Below are 27,669 nucleotides of genomic sequence, written 5' to 3'. Positions count from 1 at the left end.
ACACCAATCCCATGCCTTTCTCTACCAGACAGCTTTGTTCTCAGACCCTTTGTTTTTCCTGGCATCAACAGTGCATGTGTTGAATAACTTGTTTACATCATCTCTAGGGTCAACAATTGCAACCCAATTCTCGACTCACTGTTTTCTCGGATAATAGTCTTTTATTGGTTGTTCTCTTTAAGCTACTTATGTCATGGACAAGGAACGTTTTCGTTTCTTCATTTTTTTTTCAAAAAATAATTCTTTATTTTAACCTCAAACTGGTTTGCAGGTGATCCAAGTTCTAAAACCAGCATCCTGACTCATAATATGACTAGAAGAAGCCGCCAGTAGAAGACAATAAAAAGTGTGGAAGAAAATAAGAAAAATAGACTAGGGTACAACATTGAGAGTATAAGTTAATGTTACTGCTGGTTTTGTATTATTAAACTGGAATAATGTTAAGATCTGGAAAACATAAATGTTAGAGCCTCCCATAACTTAATAAATTAACTTGATGGATAGAATCTGATTGGGAAACTGGGATCATCCATTTGGATGTATTTGTGGTGGTATTCATCCTGGATGAATTCAGCCAACTTTCTCGCTGGTGTGTACTACATTTCAAACTATAGCATGGAAGATGCTTGACTCGGCCCCACTCTCTGGTTCCTCTTTACAAAACATTAACAGCAAAAACTTATCTTTCTACTGCAACTTGTAAGTTTGCACACACACACACATTCTCGTGACTACAACCTCATGCACACAGACAGAAAAATATCTTTGAATTATACATTATTGCTATTTTTTATCTGTTGTTTTATAACTACTATATGTTGTCAGACAAGACCATAACACAAATATTAAAGCATGTCTTCTGGATAAACTATACAAAAAGACTTTGAAAACAAAAATGAAAAGCAACAGACTTAGTAGAGATTCCTGATATACAACTAATTTAATAGTAAAGCAGTTAACGTGCTGTTAATTAAACTGAGCATTTTTATACATTATTTAAACAACCTTCATCACTTGCATCCGATTCATACAATGCTTATCAGACAAAATCTCTTGATGAAAGAAACAGAATAAGACAAGAAAAAAGGAATGAAAGTATAAGAAAGACTAGCTAGGCATAATGAATTAAAAAAATCTATTCTTTATTATACTAACAAAGAGACCCGACGTTGCCTGGGATTGAATGATAATCAACAAATATTTCACACTCCTATATTTTTACTACATCAAAATCCATGAAATCGCCTACATGTAATAACTTAGTCCAAAATATGTTATTCTACATTGCAACCTACTGTTTCTTTTATGAAATTATTTTATATAAACTTCTTCCCAGTTAAAAAAAAAAAAAAAAAACATTAAGAAATTTATGTGCGGGGTTTGAACCTACAGACCAAGTTATGCAAAAAAATAAAAAAACATGCTATCAACTTATCCATAGTCGAATTTTCACGGCCTGTTGTTCTATCATCATTACTAAGCGACAACGTGGAAAAAATGGCTTTACTGATGATAGATAAATTAAAATAACGGTTTCAATTATCAATAATTATCGGAGATATTCTGAGACAAAACTTAACTAAGCTCACTTCCAGACTTGATACACTAAAGTTCTGTAAATTTTAAAGAAAATCTGTTCAGCTATTTCGGAGTCTATAAGGAACAAACTCACACACAAAGTTGCATTTATATAATTGTAGGGATTATATATATCATTGTTTAGTTAGTCAAGGCCGATAATGTGGTAATGGGTTTGTTGTCATAAAATCTACTACCTAGGAATTACCTCCTTTTTATTTTTTAAGAGTATGAGGTTAATCTTCGCAGGCATTGCATCCTCCCTTGGGCAAGGAATAATGTAGTATCTGTTCTGTTATCATGAGACCAAGTTACTTGTCCTTTTTTTCTGGGGTGGAGAGAGCTGGTTCTTTTGCTATGATACCATATTCAAACAGTGTCTCCTTTTATGGAGCAATCCTCCCAGGTATTACTACCTCTTTTTTTTTTGAGGAGGGGAAGGCCACACGATACCATTCTTCCATGATTATCTTCTCTTTTGAATGGGTGCGGTGGGGGGGGGGTAATATAATTTTTCCAGGCATTAACTCATCCTTTTTTTTTTTTTTGGAGGGGGGGGGGGCTTAATCAGCGTACAATCCTTCCAGTTATAACCTCCTCCTTTGAGGACATCAGTGCATTATAGGTTTGTTTACCATGATAAAAATTTCCAAGACTAATAAAAATATGCATGATTTTGCTAGTATATACTATAGCAGACTTAATCAAAATTTGTTTTCCTAAGGCTTCTTTCTTATATATTTTTATCTCATAAAATACATGCTAAAATAGGCCTTGGTTTTGGGATTGAGTTATAATTTTTTTTAATCCATTTCAGTTGTTCTAATTAGCCATAATTTTCAATTTACTCATCAAGTGAACATTTACTACTGTTTCTATCTATTACTCTCATCCTCTATCACTGTTGTTTGATCGCCCCCCCCCCTCACTCTTATTTTATACAATATTTATCCACTCGTTTCTGTCACTATCGATTACACATAATAAAACTATAAAACAAAAGATTGTAATAATCTATAAACACTAAATATCACCACAAGAAACAATACTATTTAACCCATAGCTGGAAGGAGAAAACAGGAAATAAAGTGAAAAGAAAGAATAATTTTGAATTTTGCCTTCATTCATTTATTTTTTATTAATCAACTGGCTTTGCAAACTCACCTTTACTCCAATTCAAACAACCAACCTGAATTCAATGGGTGACTAAATGGGTCACCCCTTTTTCTAATATATACGATACAGTGTATAAACGAATGCTGAAGAATCAAACACAAAGGGATGGATGCAGAGAGTATGAAGACATGAACCAGTAATCTCCCCATTAAGAATAAATACTTGTATTGCTTTAGTTTGTGAAACCCTACTAAAAAGAAATGAATAAATGATAAACTTGTTTTTATTTTGTTGATTTTTTTTTATTTTGTCTGTCACTTGTGTTCCGTCAGAAAATGAGCAATGAAGTCGTACTTGTCCTTGGAAAGTTTTCCGCATATATTACAGCAGCGGCAATCCATCTTGTCATGCATGCTCCTGTGCAAATGGTACATGGCGGCATCCTGAAAGAGGAGGCAACAGAAATCACACCGGTAGACATCGTCCCGTGCCATCAGGTGTGCCAGGAGCTCCTCTGTCGAAAAATCCACCAAGCACATACGATTGTTAATTCTGGTGAACGCAGATGATGATGTGGCTGACGAACTTGTAGCCACCGTTACTTTATGCGGCACCACTAACTGTTGTTGGTTTACGTGCCCATGCATTTGAGAGAGTGGTGATTTGGACATTTTTACAAGCGGATGTCCGAGCATTGGACGTTTCGGTACCATCCGACTAGAGACGATCTGTTCACTATTTGAGTTGTTGCTTTCACTTGTGACGCTAGCACCGTCTCCGTCATCCCCTGATGCAACATGGTGGCCATCTGTTGTACTTACCGCACACATACCCCCTACATCTGCGTCGGAACTGGAATGTACATCTCTGATTATTTCTTGGTGACTAGACCCGTCCACATTCATTGCCAATGAATCTTCAAGATTTTTTGGCTCTCCTTGGATGTCACAATCAATATTATTGAGCACAACTTCTGAGCTCAGGACGTTGCTGATATTAGAATGACTGATTGTGTCTAATTTTTGTGTCATCACCTCAAATTCTTCAAAGTCTTTTGGTTCAGCCTTCATCAGTGTAATATGATGGCCTGATGTGATGTTGGACAGGCCATAACTGTTGCCGTCATCTTGGTCCGTCATAGTCTGGGGGTCAAAATGCGTCTGCATATTGTCGTATTCATCATTATTCAGCCTTGTCACATAAACTGGTTTTCGACGATGGGGGAAATTTAGATTCTGCAAGCTAGGGTCACTTTGGTTGATTTGTGCCTGAAATATTTCAAGAAAAGCTTTTGAAGCATTGGACAATTTTTTTATAGACATTTTTAATAATTAGTGTGGGGAAGATAGAAGAAAATAAACAAAGAACAATAAGAATAAATGGTATTTATGCAGAATATGGATTGGGCTAAAATAATATTATTTAGAAACCAGTTTTTAACATAGGGAGTATGCTGCCTTTTCTTTTTTTAACTACTCTAGACTTTTACCTAAAAAATTAATAAAAAAAAGATACCATAAAAATTAAATTTAACTTGAAAATTCTATCTTAAAAATAGCACAGTTCATATTCTGCATGAGTACCAAAAAAAAAAAAAAAAAAAAATTAAAAATATAAAGAGTCAAGAAAATCAAAAGATCAATAAAAAATTTCAAACAATAAGAAAAATAAAGAAAATTAAAAATAAAGATCAAGAAAAAAGATAAATGAAAAACAGTCACAAATAATATTAAAAAAAAAAAGTGAATTAACAATAAGCAGTTTCAAAATAGCATCTTTAAATGATGACATACTGAAAATAATGTTAATTTTTAAGTTAAACTTGAACATTTTTTTTATTGAGTGTTGAAACTATTTTTCAACTAGTTTAGACCTGCACCTTGAGCAGTTTTGTGACAGTATCTGGTATATCAATTTCTATCTTTATCGAGCTTCTATCACTTTATAGATAGCATGAAGGAAAAAATATTTATATGAGAGTAATTAACTACAATGAATGTATCCAAGTATTGTTTTTATTGGCTAAAATATAAGAACAAAAATATTTAAGCAAAAATAATTCACTCTTAACTTATTCCAAATATCTTATATGTCCTCTTTTTTTCAGATTATAAAACAAAACAAAAAAAAAACAGTTTAAAAAATTATATCATGTTATCTTTATTTCTTTAAATTTACAAGACATGTATCCAGTTTCAAAAAGTTCTTGGATTTACATAAGGTTCAAACTCAGATATTCGCATCACAAAATCTACTATTTAAGTAATGTGTACTCTGCCTAGTCCTTTTTTTCCAACCAATCACATTTCTATCGGCATTGCACAGACACACTTCACAACTTAACAGTATATAGATAAAACAAACAATTTTAATAAATAAAAGCAACAAATTTAATAAAATTAATTTTAAAAACTATCATTTTAATTTTTTTCATTTCAAGTGCTGGATGCTGATATTTATACATGGAATTGATAATATTAGAAAATTTCTTCTCACCTTGTGTTGTTGCCTTCACATAAAGCTTTATAAAGCATTGTTTTCATCATGTCATTTGTTTACACGTACAAGATATCAAGGTGAGTAAATTAGCCAGTTTTGATTAATGGGTAATATTTAGTTCAACTATGCTGACATGTTCGAAGAGGAAACTGTCTAGCACAGTTAAAAGGTCTAAAAAAGAGTATGGGAACTGGAGTTTTTGTTTTTTGTTTTACTAGGGAGTCACCACTTATCAAAGCCTAATGGCCACTAGAGGATAAGGGTTAATGAATATATGATAGCATAGTAATCGTTAATGGTGTAAATTGAGTAGAATTTGATTATAAGGATAGCTCAACAAGAACTTGTTTACATTGGATCTGAAGGCTATGTTGTATTCAACTAGGAAGCAGGACAGCAGAACAGTGTTCCACAGATGGGCAGTTCTAGGAAAGAAACTTGTTCATGGAATCTACTGGAATGATATAGTGATCCAACTATTTTTCCAGCGATATTGGTAACAGATTTGATGTCTGTGTTCCATTTCAGATGAGGAATGAGGGTCAGTCTCAGAAGCTTGTCAAAACGGGCAGCTTCTCCAAGTTTCAATTGGGGCCTGATGGGGGTCAGAACGATGATGATGAAAGGTGAGAGACTTGGTTTTCGATGCATAAAAATTAACCAGCCACCTTTTTCTCCATTGCACCACATTCTCAAGATCAGAAGAGAGAGAAAATCAAAAAGATCTTCGTTAGTGCTGGCCTTTGAAATGTTACCACAGATTGTGGTATTGTTTTCATAAATGTCTATGAATGGTCTAAGAGTGTGATTTGCGAGATCGTATTAGAGCCAATGTGCTGAATAAGGAATGATGTCATAGAGGCATTTTGGTTAAGTAAGAAGCTAGTTACCAGTGAGAAGTGACTCTGAATATCTATAATATAAATCTCACCTGTCTGTTTAAATGTATGTATGTATGTATGTATGTATGCCTAAAAGCCTAAAACTTTCGACAGAGGTGAGGGATTTTCACAAGATCGGTATCATTTTGAAGCTCGATCCTTTGAACGACAAATATCAAAAAAATGGCTAAAAACATTAATTCTTCAGGTCTCCTTGCACCATTTTGTCTCCAATACCCAAATCAGGCACAATGTAGGGTCATTGCCGTTAAGTAAATGCTTTTAAGGAAGAGACTTTGTTGGTTCAGCCATGCTGCGGGCCGCAACTCAGAAGAGTTTAGCCATGAAGCAATAGCTCCAGAATCACACCAGGGTTTGTGAAAATGCCTGGGTGCTAGCTGAAGACGTGGTTACATATCGAAGCAGATGTCGAATCTAACTCTGGTCTACAGTGTTCGCTGCCGATTCTGGGATTGGTCGCCCATAACTATCATAACCACTGCAGACCTTTGTAAAGGGTCTGTGTTCATCTAGGATGCTGTGTGTCCTACGAGAGTAGCTAGTTCAACTCATCCTGGGTGAATGTTGTCTCAAGTCGGAACGGTTCATTCAAGGCTTCATAAAATGTACAACAGCAGCCAATGCAACCGAGATGAGGAGATTTAAGTTTGGAAACAAAGAACCACATGTTGCTATTTTGAAAACAAAGTCAATTAATCAGGGTTGCAGTGTCAGAGCTCGACTTGTAAAAATGCTAGAAGTTAGAGTCAGGGCTTATACTTTCTGATTGCACAACCTGTTATTAATTTAGCTATACAAAAGGGAGAAAAGAAATTATATAAAACGAATGAACGAACAAACCTAGGATTGCAAATATTCAGCTTTGGATGTAAATGCTCTCTTGGCATTAATGGTGCAAAGATGTGAGGAAATTTGCACAAGAGAAATGATTGAGACCTCTGATGTTACTATACGAAAAAGTAAGGTGTTGTGTGGATTTGTAATAAATAAAATAGAATTCAAATAAGAACAGAAAGGTAGGTAAAACTGAGTCAGAGTCCAACTTTATACTTTCTAACTTTTTTGGATTCTGAAATTATTTTTTTTTAAATTCAATTTTCACCCCAAACAAGGCACAGTGCCACTTTGAAGTAGGGGGCTACTATCGGGGACATAAGTCGCAGGGATATTATGAAGGGAGATGATTAGCAAGATGTCTGTTCACGTTACACTTGAACTTCTGCATGTCAGTACCATTGGGAAAGTAGAATCCCAGAAGGGAGTTCCAAAGTCTAGCAGTTCTGGGGTAGAAACTATTAGAGTAGAAGGCTTTCGCACACTTACACAGTAGAGATCTAGGGATCTCTACTGTGTAGGGGTGGGATTTAGCTGCTTCTCGGGTTTGTTGGGGGTATTTACGTCGAGGGGGTACAAGTGCTTGAGCAATTCACTTGAAGAGCATTCACCATTAAAATACTTGTAGAACAGATAGAGGGATGCAACATTTCATTGCTGGAACAGAGGCTGAAGCTTAGATGACAGTTCAGGACCTATCAGGTTGGCGACTCTCTTTTAAACCCTGTCCAGGAGTGAGAGACTAGTAGCAGATGCACCAGCCCAAATGTGACAACAGTACTCCATACACGGACGAATGGTAGCCTTATAGAGGTACAGGATACTTTCATATGTAAGTAATTTTCTAGTACGGTAGAGAGAGAGCCCACTTTCTTTGCAGCAGCCTTGACAATGCTCTCAATGTATCTGTTCCAACTCATGTTCCCTGTAAATGTTAGGCCGAAGAGTTTAAAAGTACTTTCAAGTAATGTGTTTTTGGCCATTGCTATTGGTGGTTAAGGTTTTTGTAATTATTGAAGGAAACAAGCTTAGTCTTGGCAGCATTGAATGTGACAATCCATTTTTGTCCCTATTCCACTATGGATTGGAGGTCTTCCTCTAGTGTTTCTGCCATTTCCTCAAATCATTTGTTTTCCTCTCGTGCCTGTTATAGAGCGTAGTGTCATCAGCAAATATACCCATCTCAGAGACAATTTCATCAGGGAGGTTATTTACGAATATTAGCTGTACGAAGAAAGAAAGGATTTTATAAAATAATGGAACTAACCTGAGATTGCGAATATTCAGCCTCCGATGTAAACGACGTCTTCGCATTAACCGTGACGGTACTGTTGACGTCATCAACATTTGATTGCCCACCGTTGTTAGTGCCGCCCGTGCCGGCATTCACACTGCTGTTAGCCACGTGCTGTTGTTGTGCTGCATGTTGCAAGACGTGCAACTCAAGACGCTGCTTTCGACTGAATCCGAGATTGCACACATTGCAAAAATACGGCTTTTCACCCGTGTGAATGCGTTTGTGGTTGTTGAGATGCGACGACTGTGCAAATCGTTTATGGCAAACGTGACATGCATATGGTTTCTCACCTGTGTGTGTGCGTCGATGGATGACGAGATGCGCTTTCTGCGTGAAACGTTTTGCACACACTTGACATGCATATGGGCGTTCACCTGTGTGAATGCGTTTGTGTTCCATAAGACTGAACAATGACGCAAGTTTACGACCACACACGCCACACGTAAACGTCATGGAGCATGTGGTTACAGTAAACGTGAACAAAAACTTGGGGTTAGCCCTTCTTCTGAATTCAATCCAGACAAGGTTGGAACAATTGGAAGTAGATCATCAGCTGGAAAAAAAAAAAAAAAAAAAAAAATTCAAAATATTTAATCGAAGCTTTGTCTGGAATTTTTTTTTTTTTCTAAAGGGTGGAACGATAAAAGTTGTCATCCTAAAGAAACCAACACTACAGCTTTGTTTTAAAATTTTTATTGAAAAAAAAATAAATTCAGGTAACTTGATTATATAGTAGAGCTGACATCCATTTACCAATACACATTGACGATAAAACGCTTTGGATAATCACAGATTTCAATGGTGTTCTGCTAAAAATAGTCATAACCAAAGCACTTCCTCAAAATACCACCGTTTACTTTCAAATGAATTAATAAATAATAATGTACATTATATATCTTGAAAGCAAATAAGCAAATAAAGTGATAAAAATGTTATCATAAAACAACATTTCTGGTAAGGTTTTGTAAAAATTACCTTGGATTTATTTTCTGTAATGTACATTCTGTTGCACGTTTTAAAAAAAAATCATTGAAAATTTTATATCTATATATCATTAATTGCTAGATGAAAGATAATGTTTTTAAATTGCAACAAAATGTACATTACATAAAATAAATCCAAGGTAATTTTTTGATTCAATTTAAATTAAATTTTTATACCTTACGTTGTAAAATTTATAAAAGTGCACTTTGAAGATAAGTAAATTTCAAATTGAATCTTGTACCTTTATTTTTAAAGCTTATAGTAAAAACATTTTGTTTAACAATTTTCATCCCTTGGATGAAATGCTTTTCTAACTTGTATCTTATCTTTTTAAGATTATATTTTAAAACTCTCCTTCTCTCTATTTCAGTTTGTATTTCTCCTCACACCACAACTCATTTTTGCAACCCCCCTCTTTGTATTATTACAGGTCTGAATATTCTGTTTCAGTTTGTATTTCTCCTCACACCACAACTCATTTTTGAAACCCCCTCTTTGTAATACAGGTCTGAATAATGAGAAAATTTGATTTTTTTAACAAAAACTTTAAAATAACTTTTTTAGATTACATTTTTTTAAACTTCTTTCAGAATAGAAAATCTTTAAAATTTAATAAGGAACATATTTCATATAGGTTTCATTAACAAATATTCAGTACATAATGAGAAAAATAGATGAAAATTTCAAAAGGAATGTATAACTGGTTACGGTCAATAGTAGTTCTCACCAGTGAAAGTCTTTGTTATTGTTCTATTATTATTTAAAACATTTTGTATCCTGCTCTTTCGCGCGAGAACTAATTTACAGTAGAGTATTTGGAAACTATTAATTTCTTGCAATTTTCAGTGGTGTATTCTAATTCCTTACACAGAAATACACTTGCATAGCAAATTTCATTGCTTAATCTTGTATTTTAACAAATATATAACATTTTTACTGAAAAAGTAGTGTAAAAAATGTGGCAAAATGCATAAGATGTTAAAGAAGGGAAAATATCCAAACATTAAAGGCACAAAATAGTTATAACTTCCTTAATTTTAAGCAGATTTTAAAAATTTAAAAAGATTTTTTCTTAGCTTATCAAGCTATTTTTATGTAATGTAATTGAGCTATTTTAAGCCATTTCAATTTTTTTTATGTTTAGGTGCGGCGCATTGATCCTTTCTATCCCCTAAGGAAATCGGCCAGCATCCGGTTTGAAGGATAAGAACTCTTCCTTACTGAGAGAGACATCAGACAGAATGGACCCCTTTTTCTTCGCTCTCTCCACCTCAGTGTTATTTCATCTGGTATTGATGATTCCGCTGGGAATAACTACCGTGATAGCACCAGGTAGCCGGAGTCCAGCTTTTGACTAGGAACATATAACCCGGTGAACATTATCTCTATATAAATAAAATGAACTCATTTTTTCCCGTCTGATTTTGACCTTAATAGGATTAAAAATCAAGATATTTCATGCAAATATAATATGCACAAACCGCAGAACAATATCTGAGGTGTGTTATAGGCTTATTATTTCTCAAATTCCTCGATAATCTTAGATTTCTATACTTTTTCTGCTGAGAAGTCACGGCCAAAATCGGTTAAGATCAATGGAAGTGGTAAAATATTTTCTCTCTAATAAATTCCTCCTCCCCCTGCCACCACTTAACACCGTTTGGGGATCGTTCACAAGGAACAGTTGAGAAGAGAACACCGGTTTGGCTTCGTAGTTCTTTCATGTGAAGTTATTTAAAATCACTAAACTAAGCTGCAGTGCTCTGTGGCGTAGTGGTTAGCGTGCTGGACAATTCACATTATATTTTCACGTTCGCGCCGACCTACCGCAGTCGTTTTTTTTTTTTTTTTTTTTTTTTTCTAAACAACTGGAATGGACTTTTCTTGGTGGCCGAACTGTTAACGTTGCAGATGTTTGTTTTTTTTTTCACACTTTATTTTCCTACTTTTACTCATGACTCCTGGTTTGATCCTTCCTACTTACCTACCATAACATTTTTTAAAACTCCCCCCCCCACCCGTCTCGGAAACAAACACTCGGGCAACGCCGGGTACCCCCGCTAGTATATATATATATATATATATATATTGCAGATGTTTTTTTTTCATACTTTATTTTCCTACTTTTACTCATGACTCCGGGTTTGATCCTTCCTACTTACCTACCATAACATTTTTTAACCCCCCACCCACCGTCCCGGAAACAAACACTCGGGCAACGCCGGGTACCCCCGCTAGTCATTAATAAACCTTTTCTGTGTTACCTTTTATTAAGTTGTTGCATTCGTCATTTCAAAAGCTTGTGTAGAATTATTTTCTTAGGTTGTGCCCTAAAAGCATTAAAACTCCTAAAATATAACTCAACACAAAATACCAATAGTATTTCGTGTGATTGAAATATATTAAAAACAAATGAAACATGCATGGTTCCCTGTTAGTGCACAGTGAACAAGGCATAAAAAAAATGACTAAGTTCAACATTTGCCCCCTCCTCCCACCATTTAGCCCCAAAAGTAAAATAAACAAACAGTGCAGTTTTAGGCCTTAACATATGTAAATTTGAGTCCTGCACCATGCAAAAAGAAATGACCAAGTCCATCATTTGCCCCGACTCCCAAAAGTCCCCAAGGCCTTAGCATATTTAAATTTGAGTTCAGCACCATGCAAAGCTGCTAAATAGACATACACAGAAAATTTTGAACAAATATGTTAAAATTGTCCCAAAAATGGAGTGTTTTTATTAGCCCAAAAAGAGCCCCTGGGGCACACTCAAGGGTTATCGCGAAGTATAGACAAACAAAATTAAAAATCCAAGGGTTCAATTTTTTTTTAAGAAGCACAAAAGTGTAAATTTTGCGCCATTTTAATCTGAAAGGCACCCCGGGTGGGGGAGGGGGGGGGGCAACCGGAGTTTTCCTGGAAAATCTGTTCTGTTACTTTTTTCCTCATATGTTTAATGCTTGTGCAAAATTTTAAAAAAAATTCAAGGTGTAGTTATTGAGAAAAGTGAGGACAGACGAACAGACAAACGAACAAAGGTGAATTTACAAGTCCACCTTCCTTTTATTGGGGAACCAAAAAGCCTTAGGACAACAAATGTTGAGTAACGCAACTCTAATAAGAGATGTGTATAATTGAAAATCCATCTGCTTATGACGTCATCCATTGTGTATGGTGACAAGATTCAGTTTTAATAGTAGGTACTTGTAATGAAGGAGGTAACCAGAGAATTTCAGTATATTAGAAAATCCAGAGCCTGTCCCGGAAATGGCTGAAGCAATTCATGATTCAAAAACCCTCCTCTTTTGTTTTTTTTAAAGAAATTTCAACTTTTCAAGGTCCAAGAAATTTTTAAAATATTCTAACTCTTCGCATGCTTAATGTCATCTGCCCTTTTTTTTCTTGCATTCCTTTTCACTGCTTTTAAATCATAAATTGCTTCAGCCACCTCCAAGATGGACTCGCTGACTCATGGTTTGTTAAGATATCCCCTGGATATTCATTACAAGTATTTAATACTATACTAATACATGATTTTTTTGTTTTAATTTGATGAATGATCTCATTCTTCAGCATTTATTTTTCACAACATAAAAATTCTCTCGCTAAGGTCTTCCATGTATCTTAGTAGGTGATGTTATCCATTGTGCATGAAAATAAACAAACATACAATATACCAAAAACAATTTACTCAGAGTTGTAAGAATAGTATATAATTATGAGATAGATAATTTTTTTTGGGGGGGGGGGATCAAACAGTTTGGCATGAAAATACATTTTTAACATTCTTCTAACACAAATAAACAAAGTTTTGGCACTATGAATATCGGAAATATTTTTTTCTGAAGAATTCAAGTAGAAGAAAAGGAAAGCCAATTTAAATCTTAATGATTTTTTGGCACTTTTGTGCATTAATGCTTTTTAGACAATTGTTTCGTTTTCATTTTTTTAAGAAATTCCTTCAGAACGGGGGAGACGACTCAAGAAGACCTTATTCGAAAATGTCAAAGTTTTGCGTAACTTTATAAAGTATTTTGGACACGATGTAACTTTATACATAATTTTGGACACGATGTAACTTTATACATAATTTTGGACACGATGTAACTTTATAAATAATTTTGGACACGATGTAACTTTATACATAATTTTGGACACGATGTAACTTTATACATAATTTTGGACACGATGTAACTTTATAAATAATTTTGGACACGATGTAACTTTATGCATAATTTTGGACACGATGTAACTTTATGCATAATTTTGGACACGATGTAACTTTATACATAATTTTGGACACGATGTAACTTTATACATAATTTTGGACACGATGTAACTTTATACATAATTTTGGACACGATGTAACTTTATGCATAATTTTGGACACGATGTAACTTTATGCATAATTTTGGACACGATGTAACTTTATAAATAATTTTGGACACGATGTAACTTTATACATAATTTTGGACACGATGTAACTTTATACATAATTTTGGACACGATGTAACTTTATACATAATTTTGGACACGATGTAACTTTATAAATAATTTTGGACACTATGTAACTTTATAAATAATTTTGGACACGATGTAACTTTATAAATAATTTTGGACACTATGTAACTTTATAAATAATTTTGGACACGATGTAACTTTATAAATAATTTTGGACACTATGTAACTTTATAAATAATTTTGGACACGATGTAACTTTATGCATAATTTTGGACACGATGTAACTTTATACATAATTTTGGACACGATGTAACTTTATACATAATTTTGGACACGATGTAACTTTATACATAATTTTGGACACGATGTAACTTTATACATAATTTTGGACACGATGTAACTTTATACATAATTTTGGACACGATGTAACTTTATACATAATTTTGGACACGATGTAACTTTATAAATAATTTTGGACACGATGTAACTTTATAAATAATTTTGGACACTATGTAACTTTATAAATAATTTTGGACACTATGTAACTTTATAAATAATTTTGGACACTATGTAACTTTATAAATAATTTTGGACACTATGTAACTTTATAAATAATTTTGGACACGATGTAACTTTATACATAATTTTGGACACGATGTAACTTTATACATAATTTTGGACACGATGTAACTTTATAAATAATTTTGGACACGATGTAACTTTATAAATAATTTTGGACACGATGTAACTTTATAAATAATTTTGGACACGATGTAACTTTATAAATAATTTTGGACACGATGTAACTTTATAAATAATTTTGGACACTATGTAACTTTATAAATAATTTTGGACACTATGTAACTTTATAAATAATTTTGGACACGATGTAACTTTATAAATAATTTTGGACACGATGTAACTTTATAAATAATTTTGGACACGATGTAACTTTATAAATAATTTTGGACACGATGTAACTTTATAAATAATTTTGGACACGATGTAACTTTATAAATAATTTTGGACACGATGTAACTTTATAAATAATTTTGGACACGATGTAACTTTATAAATAATTTTGGACACGATGTAACTTTATAAATAATTTTGGACACGATGTAACTTTATAAATAATTTTGGACACGATGTAACTTTATAAATAATTTTGGACACGATGTAACTTTATAAATAATTTTGGACACGATGTAACTTTATAAATAATTTTGGACACGATGTAACTTTATACATAATTTTGGACACGATGTAACTTTATAAATAATTTTGGACACGATGTAACTTTATAAATAATTTTGGACACGATGTAACTTTATAAATAATTTTGGACACTATGTAACTTTATAAATAATTTTGGACACTATGTAACTTTATAAATAATTTTGGACACTATGTAACTTTATAAATAATTTTGGACACGATGTAACTTTATAAATAATTTTGGACACGATGTAACTTTATAAATAATTTTGGACACGATGTAACTTTATAAATAATTTTGGACACGATGTAACTTTATAAATAATTTTGGACACGATGTAACTTTATAAATAATTTTGGACACGATGTAACTTTATAAATAATTTTGGACACGATGTAACTTTATAAATAATTTTGGACACGATGTAACTTTATAAATAATTTTGGACACGATGTAACTTTATAAATAATTTTGGACACTATGTAACTTTATAAATAATTTTGGACACGATGTAACTTTATAAATAATTTTGAACACGATGTAACTTTATAAATAATTTTGGACACGATGTAACTTTATAAATAATTTTGGACACGATGTAACTTTATAAATAATTTTGGACACGATGTAACTTTATAAATAATTTTGGACACGATGTAACTTTATAAATAATTTTGAACACGATGTAACTTTATAAATAATTTTGAACACGATATAACTTTATACATAATTTTGAACACGATGTAACTATAAATAATTTTAAACACGATGTAAGCCTCACACAGACTGACTAGCTAATGCGACTTTACTTTCCATGGAGCTCATCTCTACTTTATTGGTTTTGATTCATCTAAAGGGCATGGCTCACATCTGTCATCACAGTGTATGCCCTAACTCTTGACTTTGACAATTAGTTCAAGGACTCTTTTTACAATACCTTCCAGTCAGCAGTCTACTGTAATCCATCTTCTGATTTCCTTCTCATCGTTGATGACTGGAATGCTTGTACTGGCACTAGATACCCTTCCACTAACCACATAGTTGGCCCATTCGCAATAGGTAACCGATGCACTAATGGAGATAGTAAAAGTGAAGTTGATGAGACTAACAGGTTGGTAATCTCAAACATTCATTTCCAACATCAGAAATAACATCTTCTAAACTGGCACTCAAATGATGATGTGAGCACTAACCAGATTGACCATATCCGTGTGAAAATCTAATGGTCTTCCTGTGTCATTAACTGTTGTGCTTATAAAGGTGCTGAAACCGGCAACATAAATGGCTCCGACCATGTCATGGTTCATGCAAAGTTATGCTTTAAATTCAAAACCAAAAAACAAACTAACCCTGCACAGTTTAATATTTCAAAGCTTATGCTCCTACCAACATCCGAATGATTCAGCATCAGCCTATCAAATAGGTTTCAAGGTCTTGCTGACTTCAATACAGATGAGCAATGCCTCCAAGGAGGTTTTATAATCTCTCAAATGCAATATATATGAGGCTGCAATACCGACACACCAAAGCAACATTCAAAGACTGGATTTTCAGTAGGACTATTGAACTGACAAATAAAATAAAGAAAGCTTGCGGTGTCAACTCTGAAGAATACAAATGCCTATGTTGAGACACCATTCATTTAGCCTGGGCGGATCACAACAATACTGGTGTTCAGTTGCAGGACATGGAATGAGCAGCATCAATTGGCAACTTCCACAAGATCTGCAACCTTTTAAAATTGTGCACAGGAAACAACTCAGCCATCAGCAAAATGATCCTCACTCTGACTGGCAATGTTATCACTGACCTTAAGGACTATATAGACCATTGGAAAGGTCATTTCATGACCCTACTTAACCATAACCATCCTTAAACACAAGTTTATGTCCACCTGGATATTGGATATCTCTTCATCTATATCAGAGTGTCACACAGATACTTCCATTATCAATGAAAGAAGCAATATGATTACCAAATTGAAGGATGGCAAAGCACCCGGAAAAGATAGTCTTCCTGTGGAAATCTTTAAACAGTGTCAAGACACCATTGCTCCCTGGTTGTATCATGACATTGCATGAGTATGGAGTAATGACTGCAGTGATACAGTTCTCCTTCCCCTTTAAAAAAAAAAAAAAAAAAAAAAAAAAAGGGCTCGATGCCTGTGAAATAATTACAAGGCATCGGTTGCATTAATATCACAACAAAGGTGTTCACGTCCGTACTACTAAGATTTCAACTCAAATGTAACTATAGGACCTTTTTAAATCAATATGGTTTTCAGCCTAGAAGAGGCTGCATGGATCAAATTTTTACACTACAGAGAACCCTTGAACAACGCTGGTGCTACCAACTGTGCACAGTCATTTGCTTTGTAGATTTTATTGCAATATTTGACCCTGTGATCCAAGGTATATTATGGGAGATAATGCATGCAGATGAATTTCCACCCAATCTGTTTGACCTCCTCAAAGTGTATTACTGCTCTACAAGCACAAAAACTTGGGAATAGGAATTCTTTGACTTCCATTTGGGATTAGACATGGTTGTGTTCTTCGCCCACACTGTTTAATTATTCCATTGACTGGATCACTTGCCAAGTCTCTTGGTGTCTCTGTTGGCCTCAATTTTGTCCTGATCGACCTTGAGTATACTAATGATTGTGAAGAAAACTTTGCTGACATTATCAACTATAAACAAAATGCACAATTTTGCATCTAAGCTTGGCATGGATGTAAATGCTACAAAAAAAAAAAAAAAAAAATCCTCCCCGCAAGATTCCTACCCTCTGAGAAAAATCATGATTCTTCTCAATGGAAAAACCCTAAAAGAGATCGATCACCTCAAATGAATGAGTTCAATGTTTCTCGCCACAGGTCAATGGTACGAGGACATCAACATTTGAATCAACAATGCCCGGCATGCTTTCAGTCACATACAAACCCATCTGTAGTCTTGTCCCAAGATTTCAATAGGCACAAAAGTCTGAATTTATAGGGCCCTTGCTTGGACAATTTTTCTCTACAGCTGAGAGACCTAGCCAATGAGAGCAGCAGATCTCAAAAGACTGGTAGTATTTGATCTATACTGCCTTCACCAAATTCTGCAGGCATGCTGGCATCATTTTGTACCCTAATACACAAATTTTAATGCAATGCAGGATCATTCCCCTTACTCAAGTGCTTTTTAAGCCACAACACAGGAGAGTTCATCCACAAAGCAAAAACCCCAGAACCACTCCAAGACTGATGAAGACTCCCACAAGACCAGCTGAGGATATGGTTACACACTATCAAAGATGATGTTGAAATTATCTCCGGTCCACAAGTCTTTGCCGCTGGTCTTGGGACTGATTGTCCATAACTATCTTGCCCACTGCAGACCGACATGCATGGTCTGTTCATTCAGGACGCTCTGTGTTAACAGCTTAATCCATTTTCAGTGACTGCTGGTAAAAGTCAAAGTCGTAGGGTCTTGAATTGTTCTGAAGGGAGTTCTTAAAAAATGAAAACAAGAAAATTGTTCAAAAACAGTAATGCACAAGTGCTTAAAAATGCCTTCAAAATATATAAAGGGTGCTTTTTTATAACTCATCATTGGTAATCAGGAGGTAATCCCATTTTACTGAGATTCGTTCGTTTGGTTATTTTTAAGTTTAATCTTCCCATTGTTTACAAACGATTTCTGCAGAACTTTCAGTTGCACAGTGAAGACAAATCCCTCCATTTGAAATGTTTTGTTTTTTTACTGCAAGTTTTGTTTTTCTCAATATTAAAACGAAATGAGACTTTTTCATATTGTAATAAAAAATATTTTTTATTTTTACTTTAAAAATATTTTTAAAATAAGCAAAATCTTTGTAAAGTTAAATTCAGGGCCATGACAGGAACTACTGATGCAAACTTTGATAATTTTACACAAGAATTTCTCTGGCGGCAGGGAATCAAAGACAACTATTTTAGAAATTTTGTTGGATACCACTTTTTATAATGTTTGATTTTTTTTTTTTAAATTTAACAGCTCACTTCATAAATATATTTTTGGTGCTAATGCATCTATGTTGCTGCACTATTTTTGAAAAAGTATTTTTGCGTTAAATTTAATTTTTATATTTTTCTTTATTAAATTGTTAAGTGAAAATACAGAATGCTTACAAAACATTCTCGCCATGTTAAGAATGGCTTTCTAAATAATGTTATAATTTCAGCACGGTCACATAAATGCATAAGTACCCCTCCCCCGTGCATCCCCCCCCAATTAAATCATAAATGAGAGCAAAAGAAAAAGGCAGATTTGAATCTCCCCCCCCCCCAAAAAAAAGTGCAAAATAGAAATGCCCCCTCCTTCATCTAAAAGAAAAAAAAAAATAATTAATAAATAAAAACTTTCCCAGTGCGGACAGTACTCTTCAATGGCATTTCACCACCTCCTAAAATAAAATTTTGGAAAATCGAAAACAAAACTGGGTTGACTTGTTTTTGAAAACGAGGCTGTATTAACTTATTTTACTTGTAAACAACATTATTCAAAATGGCAACCAAGTAATATATAGAGCGAAACATCAGAAAATAAAGGCTTTAATATCATAAGAACTACTTGCCAGCAACAATTTTAAATGTGATATTCATTATGGTTACGTTACAGATGGTTACGTTTCCAACTCATTTCGCAAACCAGCAAGAACAACATGCATCACTTCTAGATCTGTTTCTGACCACAGTTCCCGATGATTGTATAACGAATGCCGACAGCCCACGTTGGAACGCTGATCATGCAATGATAATGGTTGAAATCGCCTTAAACTCTAGAGCCAAACCTGAAAAGGCATTGCTCAAAACAAAGAGATATTATAAAAAGGCTGACATTATAAAAAGCCATCAGGAATCTCATCAGAGATGCCCCATGGGGAAATATCTTTTCTCTTTCTGCTGAACAGTGTGCAAACGAGACCACTGAATGATTCAAAATGGCAACTGAAGCTCATGTTCCCATGCAGAAATTTTATAGCAAGCCTCACTCTCCCCAATGGTTTACTTCTACTTGTTGTGCAACTGCCATTGCGTAAAGGCAGCATGTGTACCGCAGATTCAACCGACATAAGTCCAGTTCAAACAGACAGAAGTATATAGAAAGCAGAAGTAACTGTAAGAAAGAAATAGCGACAGCTAAGAGAGAATTTACTGAAACCACCAAAAAACGCATTGACCCACAAAATTAGGAACTCATGATTTCTGGAAAATCTACTACAGTGTAATAAATAATGGGAAATCAACAATCCCCCCCACTATCCAACAATCATGAGGTTGTTTGCACAGCAAGCAAGAAGGCTAACATGCTTGCCAGTCGATCTGCCTCCAACTCCACACTGGACCCTGCTAACCACCCTATCCCTGACTTTCTTTTGCAGACAGACGTCACACTAGACGATCTGAAAATCACCCCTTCTCATGCTATCATAAAAAACCTTGACACTTCAAAAGCATGTGGACCTGATCTCATCCCGGCTGTGCTATTAAAAAAAAATACTCTGCCAAAGTAGCCCCAATTCTCTCCAAACTTTACAGCAAATGCCTTAATGAATCTTGCTTTCCTGACTGCTGGAAAACTGCTTCTGTGGTACCAATTTTCAAGAATTCTGGCGAAAGAACTTACCCAGTAAATTATCACCCCATTAGCTTCCTCCCATTTTTCGCCAAAATATTTGAGTCCATAATTAACCAAGCTCTAGTTCATCATCTTACAGATGCTAAACTTCTGACCGACCAACAACATGGATTTAGGCAAGCCCGTTCCACAGCAGATATCCTAACTGTAATCTCTGAACGTATACATCATTCACTGGACGCAGCATGGGAGGGTAGAGCGGTAGCTCTAGATATATCTAAGGCTTTTGACAGAGTATGTTATGAAGGTCTGCTCAGGAAAATCAGATCATACAGTATCACTGGACGAATACTTAACATAATTAAATCCTTCTTAGATAAGAGAAAAATCCAGGTTGTGCTTTGTGGTCGTACATATAAACAATATGATATAAACGCGAGAGTGCCTCAGGGCTCTATCCTTGGACCTTTATTATTCCTGATAGTCATAAATGACTTCCCTGACATGAGTATATATGCTGATGATACCACGCTCTATAACAGGCACAACAGGAAAACAAATGAACACATATTTAAAGAAATGGCAGAAACACTAGAGGATGACCTCCAAAGTGTAGTGGAATGGGGACAAAAATGGATGGTCACATTCAATGCTGCCAAGACTAAACTTGTTTCCTTCAATAATTACAAGAAACCTTCTCTACCACCAATAGCAATGGCCCAAGACTCATTATCTGAAAGTACTTCTTTTAAACTCCTCGGCCTAACGTTCACAGGAAACACAAGTTGGAACAATTACATTGAGAGTATTGCTAAGGCTGCTGCAAAGAAAGTGAGCTCTCTCTAACATGCTAGAAAGCTACTAACGCCCGAAAATATCCTGTACCTCTACAAGGCCACCATTCGTCAATGTATGGGGTATTGTTGTCATATTTGGGCTGGTCCCTCCTAAACAAGGTTCAAAAGGGAGTCGCCAACCTGATAGGTCCTGAAGTGTCATCTAAGCTTCAGCCTCTATCCCATCGACAAAATGTTGGGTACTTGTGCATTTAACGAACCAGACGTAACTCAGCATTTGCTCGGCTTTGTCCGGCGCATGACGTCAACAGCCGGATAAAACCGAGCGTTGGCGATAAAATAAAAACAATGCTACAACAAAATAACTGTACAATGAAATTGTAAAATGTAGAAACATAAAAAAAAATAAGTAAAAAGCAGAAACCTACCGTTCATTTGTTTTTTTATTATTATTGTTTGAAATTGTTTTCTGTTTTCAAAATAAATACATATAAAACAAGTTTTTTTTGTTAAATAATAGGAAACTGTTTTTTGTTTTTTTTTCAATTTTTAACATAAAACATTGTCTATGTCTTAAACACGTAAAAGTTATTTATTTTTTTTTTTTTTTGCAACTCTTTATGTCAAATAAATGGAAAAAGTCTAAAAAAAAAAAAAAAAGGGCAATAAAAACCATTGGGAGGGGGGGGGGGGAACAAGGATTATTTGTAAATTTTTTTTTCACCAGAAACAAGGATTTCTTTTTATTCATTAGTGAAAGGAGGGTTTCGGCGTTCCTATTTGGTACAGTGACCAAGAAACCCTCCTTTTCGGCAGGGTCGTATCCAGACCGGTGTCAGAAGTCTGCCGACGTTGTGTTTTCTGCGGTTAAAAACGGACTCGGCGGTTTCTACTGTATGGCCTGCTGGGCCTCCAATCTGCCGGGGATTCCTAAGAAAATAGTCCCTGCATATATCACGCAGGAAATTTTTCCAATCCACAATTGTGTGGCGAGAACGTAACCCACATTCGCGATGGAGATTTTTTGTAGATACCATCTCGAACGCCCATAAATATATTATTTTTATTATACATGCGATGGTTAGTCGGGATTTTGAGAAGAAGGTCCCAATTGAAGGTCCATTGACGACATGTTACACTTCTACACCTCCAACCGTAAACGTCGGAAAGGCTTGTTCTCTTTGCAAGTACACAATCCTGGCCAAAATGTAAACACCTTTTCTCTTCTGCCAACAATTTCCGTTGCTGGCAAAAGTTTAGTGCAGCCTCTGGGGTCTGGAGCTGGTCCGCAAGGTTTGTAATATACATTATTATTTCGTCAGTTATCTTTTTAAAACAAAAATTTTTTTTTTTTTAACTCTCTTCAAATAAGCGTTTCTTGAGTTGTGACACTCTTCCAATTGATAGCGAAATTCTCGTCTGCTTAATCGGCAACGCTCGGTTTTATCCGGCTGTTGACGTCATGCGTCGGACAAAGCCGAGCAAATGCTGAGTTACGTCTGGTTCGTTTAAATGCACAAGTACCAAATGTTGCATCCCTCTGCCTGTTCTACAAGTATTTAATGGTGAATGTTCTGACGAACTACAAGCACTTGTACCCCCTCGACATAAATACCCCCAACAAACCCGACAAGCAGCTAAATCCCACCCCTTCACAGTAGAGATCCCTAGATGTAAGACAGCTTTCTACTCCGGTAGTTTCTTCCCCAGAACTGCTAGACTTTGGAATTCCCTTCCGAGTCCCTGCTTCCCTAACTGTACTGACATGCAGAAGTTCAAGTGTAACATAAACAGACATCTTGCTGCCCAACTCCCTTCATAGTACCCCTGTTGCTTATATTCCTGATAGTAGCCCCCTACATCAAAATGGCAAAGTACCTTGTTTGGGGTGAAAATGTAATTAAAAAAAAAAAAAAAAAAAAAAAAAAAAAATTCAAAACCGACCCAAATGCTCCTGAAAATCAACTTTTTAATTATAAGTCCTCATCTGGTCTAAGTCCAGAAATCTCAATCATCCTAAATCTTATTTAGACATAACAAATTAGTTTAATGGATTCAAAAACATTTTCTTTTTTAAATATTTAAAGTTTTGTTTGTTTTTTAGAACAGAAAATTGGCACTTGCCCGTTTTTTGGAAAAATTTTTCATTCTATAAAAAAAATTAAAATGTATATTATTTTGCTTTTTAATGCATCGAAAACCAAGCTTCTTTCCTTTCATCATAATCCACGACGCCCCAATTGAAATGAACGACTCATCTTGGCGAAGCCCCATGTCTTGAGAAGCTTCTGGAACTGACCTTCACTCCTGATTTGAAATGGAACACATACATCAAATCTGTTGCCAAGGTCGCTGGAAAAATGGTTGGATAACTCCTGTAAGTATCCCACTGCCAATGCAATCTGTATAAGAGCCAGATACATCCTAAAATGGAATACTGTTGCCACATTTGGGCAGGAGCTGTTCGGCACGCCCTATACTGCCTTCACAGAGTTCAAAACTGGCTTCAAAACCTAGTAGGTGATGCCCCTTTTCTATTCCCTGCAACCTCTTCCCCACAGAAGAGATCATGGCCTATCTCTGTTCTATCGCTATTTTCATGGCAAGTGCTCGACTGAACTCCAATCTATGGTCCCCCCCTTGGCAAACTTTCACAAAAAACACTCGACTATATCTATCTGTGCCTAAATGTAAATGCAGAATCCATGAACAAAGTTTCTTTCCCAGAACTGCCCATCTTTGGAACACTGTTCCACTGGCATGCTTTCTGGTTGAATACAACATGGTAGCCTTCAAATCCAATGTAAACAAGTTTTTGTTGAGCCGTCCTCATAAATAATCAAACTATCCATTTTACACCATAAGTGATTACTTACATTAATTAACCCTTATCCTCGAGTGGCCTTCGGGTCTTGATAAGTGGTGACTCCCAAGTAAAAAAAAAAAAAAAAAAAAAAAAAAAAAAAATCAGTTTTTCTGTGTCCATAAAAAACATTGGTAAAGGCACAATATCTTTCCACCCTCAAAAATCTTTTAAAATTGAAAACTTATTAGTTGTATAAGTTTTCAAAGGTGCTTGTAACGAAAATAACGTTTAAAATTCTAGGAAACGAGTAGTTTCCAAGGTATAAAGAAATTATAGTTTTAAAATGTGGGAGATCACTTTTCTATATTAATTTAAAGTAAAATGAGCACCCATTTTATTGCCATCTTTGGCGGGGGGGGGGGGGGGCGTCTGTTATTTTTTTTTTTAGGAGTGGTGTTGGTGTTTATTTGGTAATTGTGGCTGGTAGACCAACACAAAACCCACTTTTTTTTTCTTTTTTTTTTCTTTTTTTTTTTTTACAGGTTTTCGGGTATGCTGAAAACGAATATCGCATAAAGTAGTTTTCCGTGTATATTAGCAATGTAATTCTTGGTATTTTTTTTTTTTTTATGGGGATATTAAACGTAGTATAAACACCCTCGATCTCTTCATGCTCGGCTTTCGGAATAAACACCCCCAATCTCGAGAGCCGTTCTTAATATGGGGAGGTTGGGGGTGTTTATACTACGCTGGGTACTCTTGTAAAAAAGATACCTACTTTATAAGTGGTGGCCATTGTTGTACGCGCATATTTTGCCGCGCTTGCGCGTACAACAATGACTACCACTTATAACAAAGAATTACATTGCTTAATAATAGAAAAACTACTTATTTGCAGAAAAATTAAATGCAATAATCATTTTCAGCACACCCAAAAACGAATATAAAACAAGTTTTTTTAAGGTAGGTTTTGTGTTGGTCTACCAGACCACAATAAACACCACCCTTTTAAAAAAAAAAAAAGAAAAAAGACGCCCCCCCCGCCAAATAAGGTGGCCATAAAGTGGGTGTTCATTTTACGTTAAAAAAATATAGAAAAGTGATCCCCCACCTTTTGAAACTATAATTCCTTCATATTTTGAAAACTATTAGTTTCCCAGAATTTTAAACGTTATTTTCGTTTTCAGCACCCTCGAAAACTTGTAGCAGTGGTAATTTTAAAGGATTTTTTGAAGGTAGAAAGATACTGCTGCAACAACACCAACAGTGCACACTTGCACCTCACATTTACCAAAATATTTAGGGAGGGATTTCTTAGAGTATTCACCGTGCAGCAGAAATCATTTGTAAACAATGGGAGACGAAATTTGAAGATAACCGTTCATTTTTTTTTTTTTTTTTTTCATACGAGAATTTAGGACGCTGAAACCAACACAACTTCAAAGAATGGCAAGGAAAGAAAGATGAGACTACTTTTTTTTTAGTTATAGAAAAACGCAACAAAAAAAAAAATTCATAAAAATGTGGTTTTTGAAACGTAGCTGCTGCGGGTTTGTTTTACTGTACACAGATTCGAAAAAGTTGTCAAAAAACAAATATAGAACAATAAATGTTATCAAAGGCAAGATAAGTTACATTTCTAACTAACTGGATATGTTTTTAGTGTTTATATTTAATGTAACATGTTTATTCAGCTCGAAAAACATACAGTGTTTACCGATACATGGGAAAATTCAAAATGGCGACCGATTCTCTCTCTCTCGGAGACGGTAAGTTTGGGAAAAGGAGTTATAAATAAAAAAAACAGTCAAAATACTGTTAAAAACCCGCCGAATATATTTCAGCCTATGTCACGGTAACATATATTGAGCGAGTTTCTAACAGTATTTTGTAGGTTTTTTTTTTATTTATAACTAATTTTCCCAAACTTACCGCCTCAAAGACAGAGTCGGCTGCCATTTTAAATTTTCGAATACATCGGTAAACACTATGTTTTTCGAGCTGAATAAACATGTTACATTAAATATAAACACTAAAAACATATCCAGTTAGTTAGAAAAGTATCTTACCTTTGATGTTATATATTTGTTTTGTGACAACTTTTTCGAATCTATGTGTACAGTAAAACAAACCCATCGTCTCTGAGTACACATTTATCCCATTTTTTTTTTACAATTACAAAAATAAATGGTATTTTTTTTTAGATTAGATACACCTCCACAATTTTCTTTTAAATGACGACTTTTAAAGGTTTTCGACTATGCTGAATACGGAAATCGGATTGAAATTTTGCAGAAATAAGTAGTTATCGAGATAAAAAGTTGTTTTATGCATTGTATTCTTTGTCGGCCATCTTTGTTACGCGCGTAGATTTGTTTATGGCGCGCGCGAACGCGCGTAAAAAAAGATGGCCGCCAAAGAATACAATGCATAATACAACTTTTTATATCGATAATTACTTATTTTTGCAAAATCTCAATGCGATTTCCGTATTTAGCATAGTCGAAAACCTATCCAAGTCGTTATTTGAAAGAAATTTGTGGAGGTGGACCTAATCTAAAAATTTACCTTTTGTTACCGTGCTAAAATTATTTAGAAAGACATTCTTAATATGGAGAGATGCCCGAGTAGAGGAAGTTTTGTAACTAAAAACTCGAATTTAACTTGAAAATAAGATTTTTTAAAATAGCACGGTAACGTAAATAAAATAAAAATGAAAGTTAAGACGGTACTCGTGCATCTATGATGCTGCCACGCTAAAATAATATTATTTAAAAAGTCATTCTTGACATGGGAAGGAAATGTGTTTTCTCGCTATTCTGTACTTTCACCTAACAATTTAATGAACAAAAATATCGTAAAAATTGAACTTAACTTGAAAATACTATTTTAAAAAAATAGCGCGTAACATAGATGCATAAGCACCGAAAAGACTACTGGGCAACTTCGAGTAGATAGAAAACAAAATGGGCGTGATATTCTAACAGTCCCTATCGTATAATTGAACAACCGAAACGAATTTCACTTGAAATTTTACGTAAACAAAGCAACATGTCCATTTCAGGGTGTTTTTGTTTTGTTTTGTTTTTTACCTTAAAAAACAAAACGGTGTAAACTAATAGGTTTCAAAAAAATAAAATTACAGAAGAGCATAGAAACTGCTGGTTAAATAACGTATTAATAATTAACTAATAAAACTTGCAGAATTAAAATAATTTAATATTAAATGCTTTTTCATTTAAAAATATAAATGAGAAATAAATATCGAAAAGAAAGAGAAAAAACGAACATTGCGTTTTATTGTTTTGATTAATATTTACATACTTACCAAATAAATCTCTTAAATCATGATGAAGGTTGTTAACAATGGTAATAGTGAAGAAAAAGGGTGCGATAGTCCGTTTTTTTATGCTGTTGTGTGTGTTATTTATTTATTTTTGGAGGGAGAGAGAAAAAGTCAAGAATCAAAATAAACGCCATGAGATTTCCTTTTCGCCCTTTTTTTAAATTTTTTTTTAATGACGCCGGCTGATCGCTGCGACACGTAGTGGAGAAGTCGAGAAATTAAGGGG

The 27,669-nt window shown here is 34.6% G+C and overlaps 1 protein-coding gene across 1 annotated transcript; it reads right to left on the bottom strand.

The window, feature by feature from the left end:
* Positions 1 to 2,680: 2,680 nt before the first annotated feature.
* Positions 2,681 to 27,669, bottom strand: LOC145266431 (uncharacterized). Its single transcript, XM_080122101.1, has 3 exons — positions 27,426 to 27,669; positions 8,197 to 8,779; positions 2,681 to 3,962 (listed from the first exon to the last, which is right to left on the bottom strand). Exons 2-3 carry the CDS (start codon positions 8,677 to 8,679, stop codon positions 3,009 to 3,011), a joined length of 1,437 nt encoding a protein of 478 aa, XP_079978227.1. The 5' UTR covers positions 8,680 to 8,779; positions 27,426 to 27,669; the 3' UTR covers positions 2,681 to 3,008.

This window comes from Euprymna scolopes, chromosome 41 (assembly GCF_053919585.1).
Source record: "Euprymna scolopes isolate OS-2025 chromosome 41, ASM5391958v1, whole genome shotgun sequence".
In the NCBI taxonomy this organism is placed as follows: domain Eukaryota; kingdom Metazoa; phylum Mollusca; class Cephalopoda; order Sepiida; family Sepiolidae; genus Euprymna; species Euprymna scolopes.
Note: the sequence above shows the minus strand (reverse complement) of the source record. Positions and strands in the feature narration are given on the sequence as shown.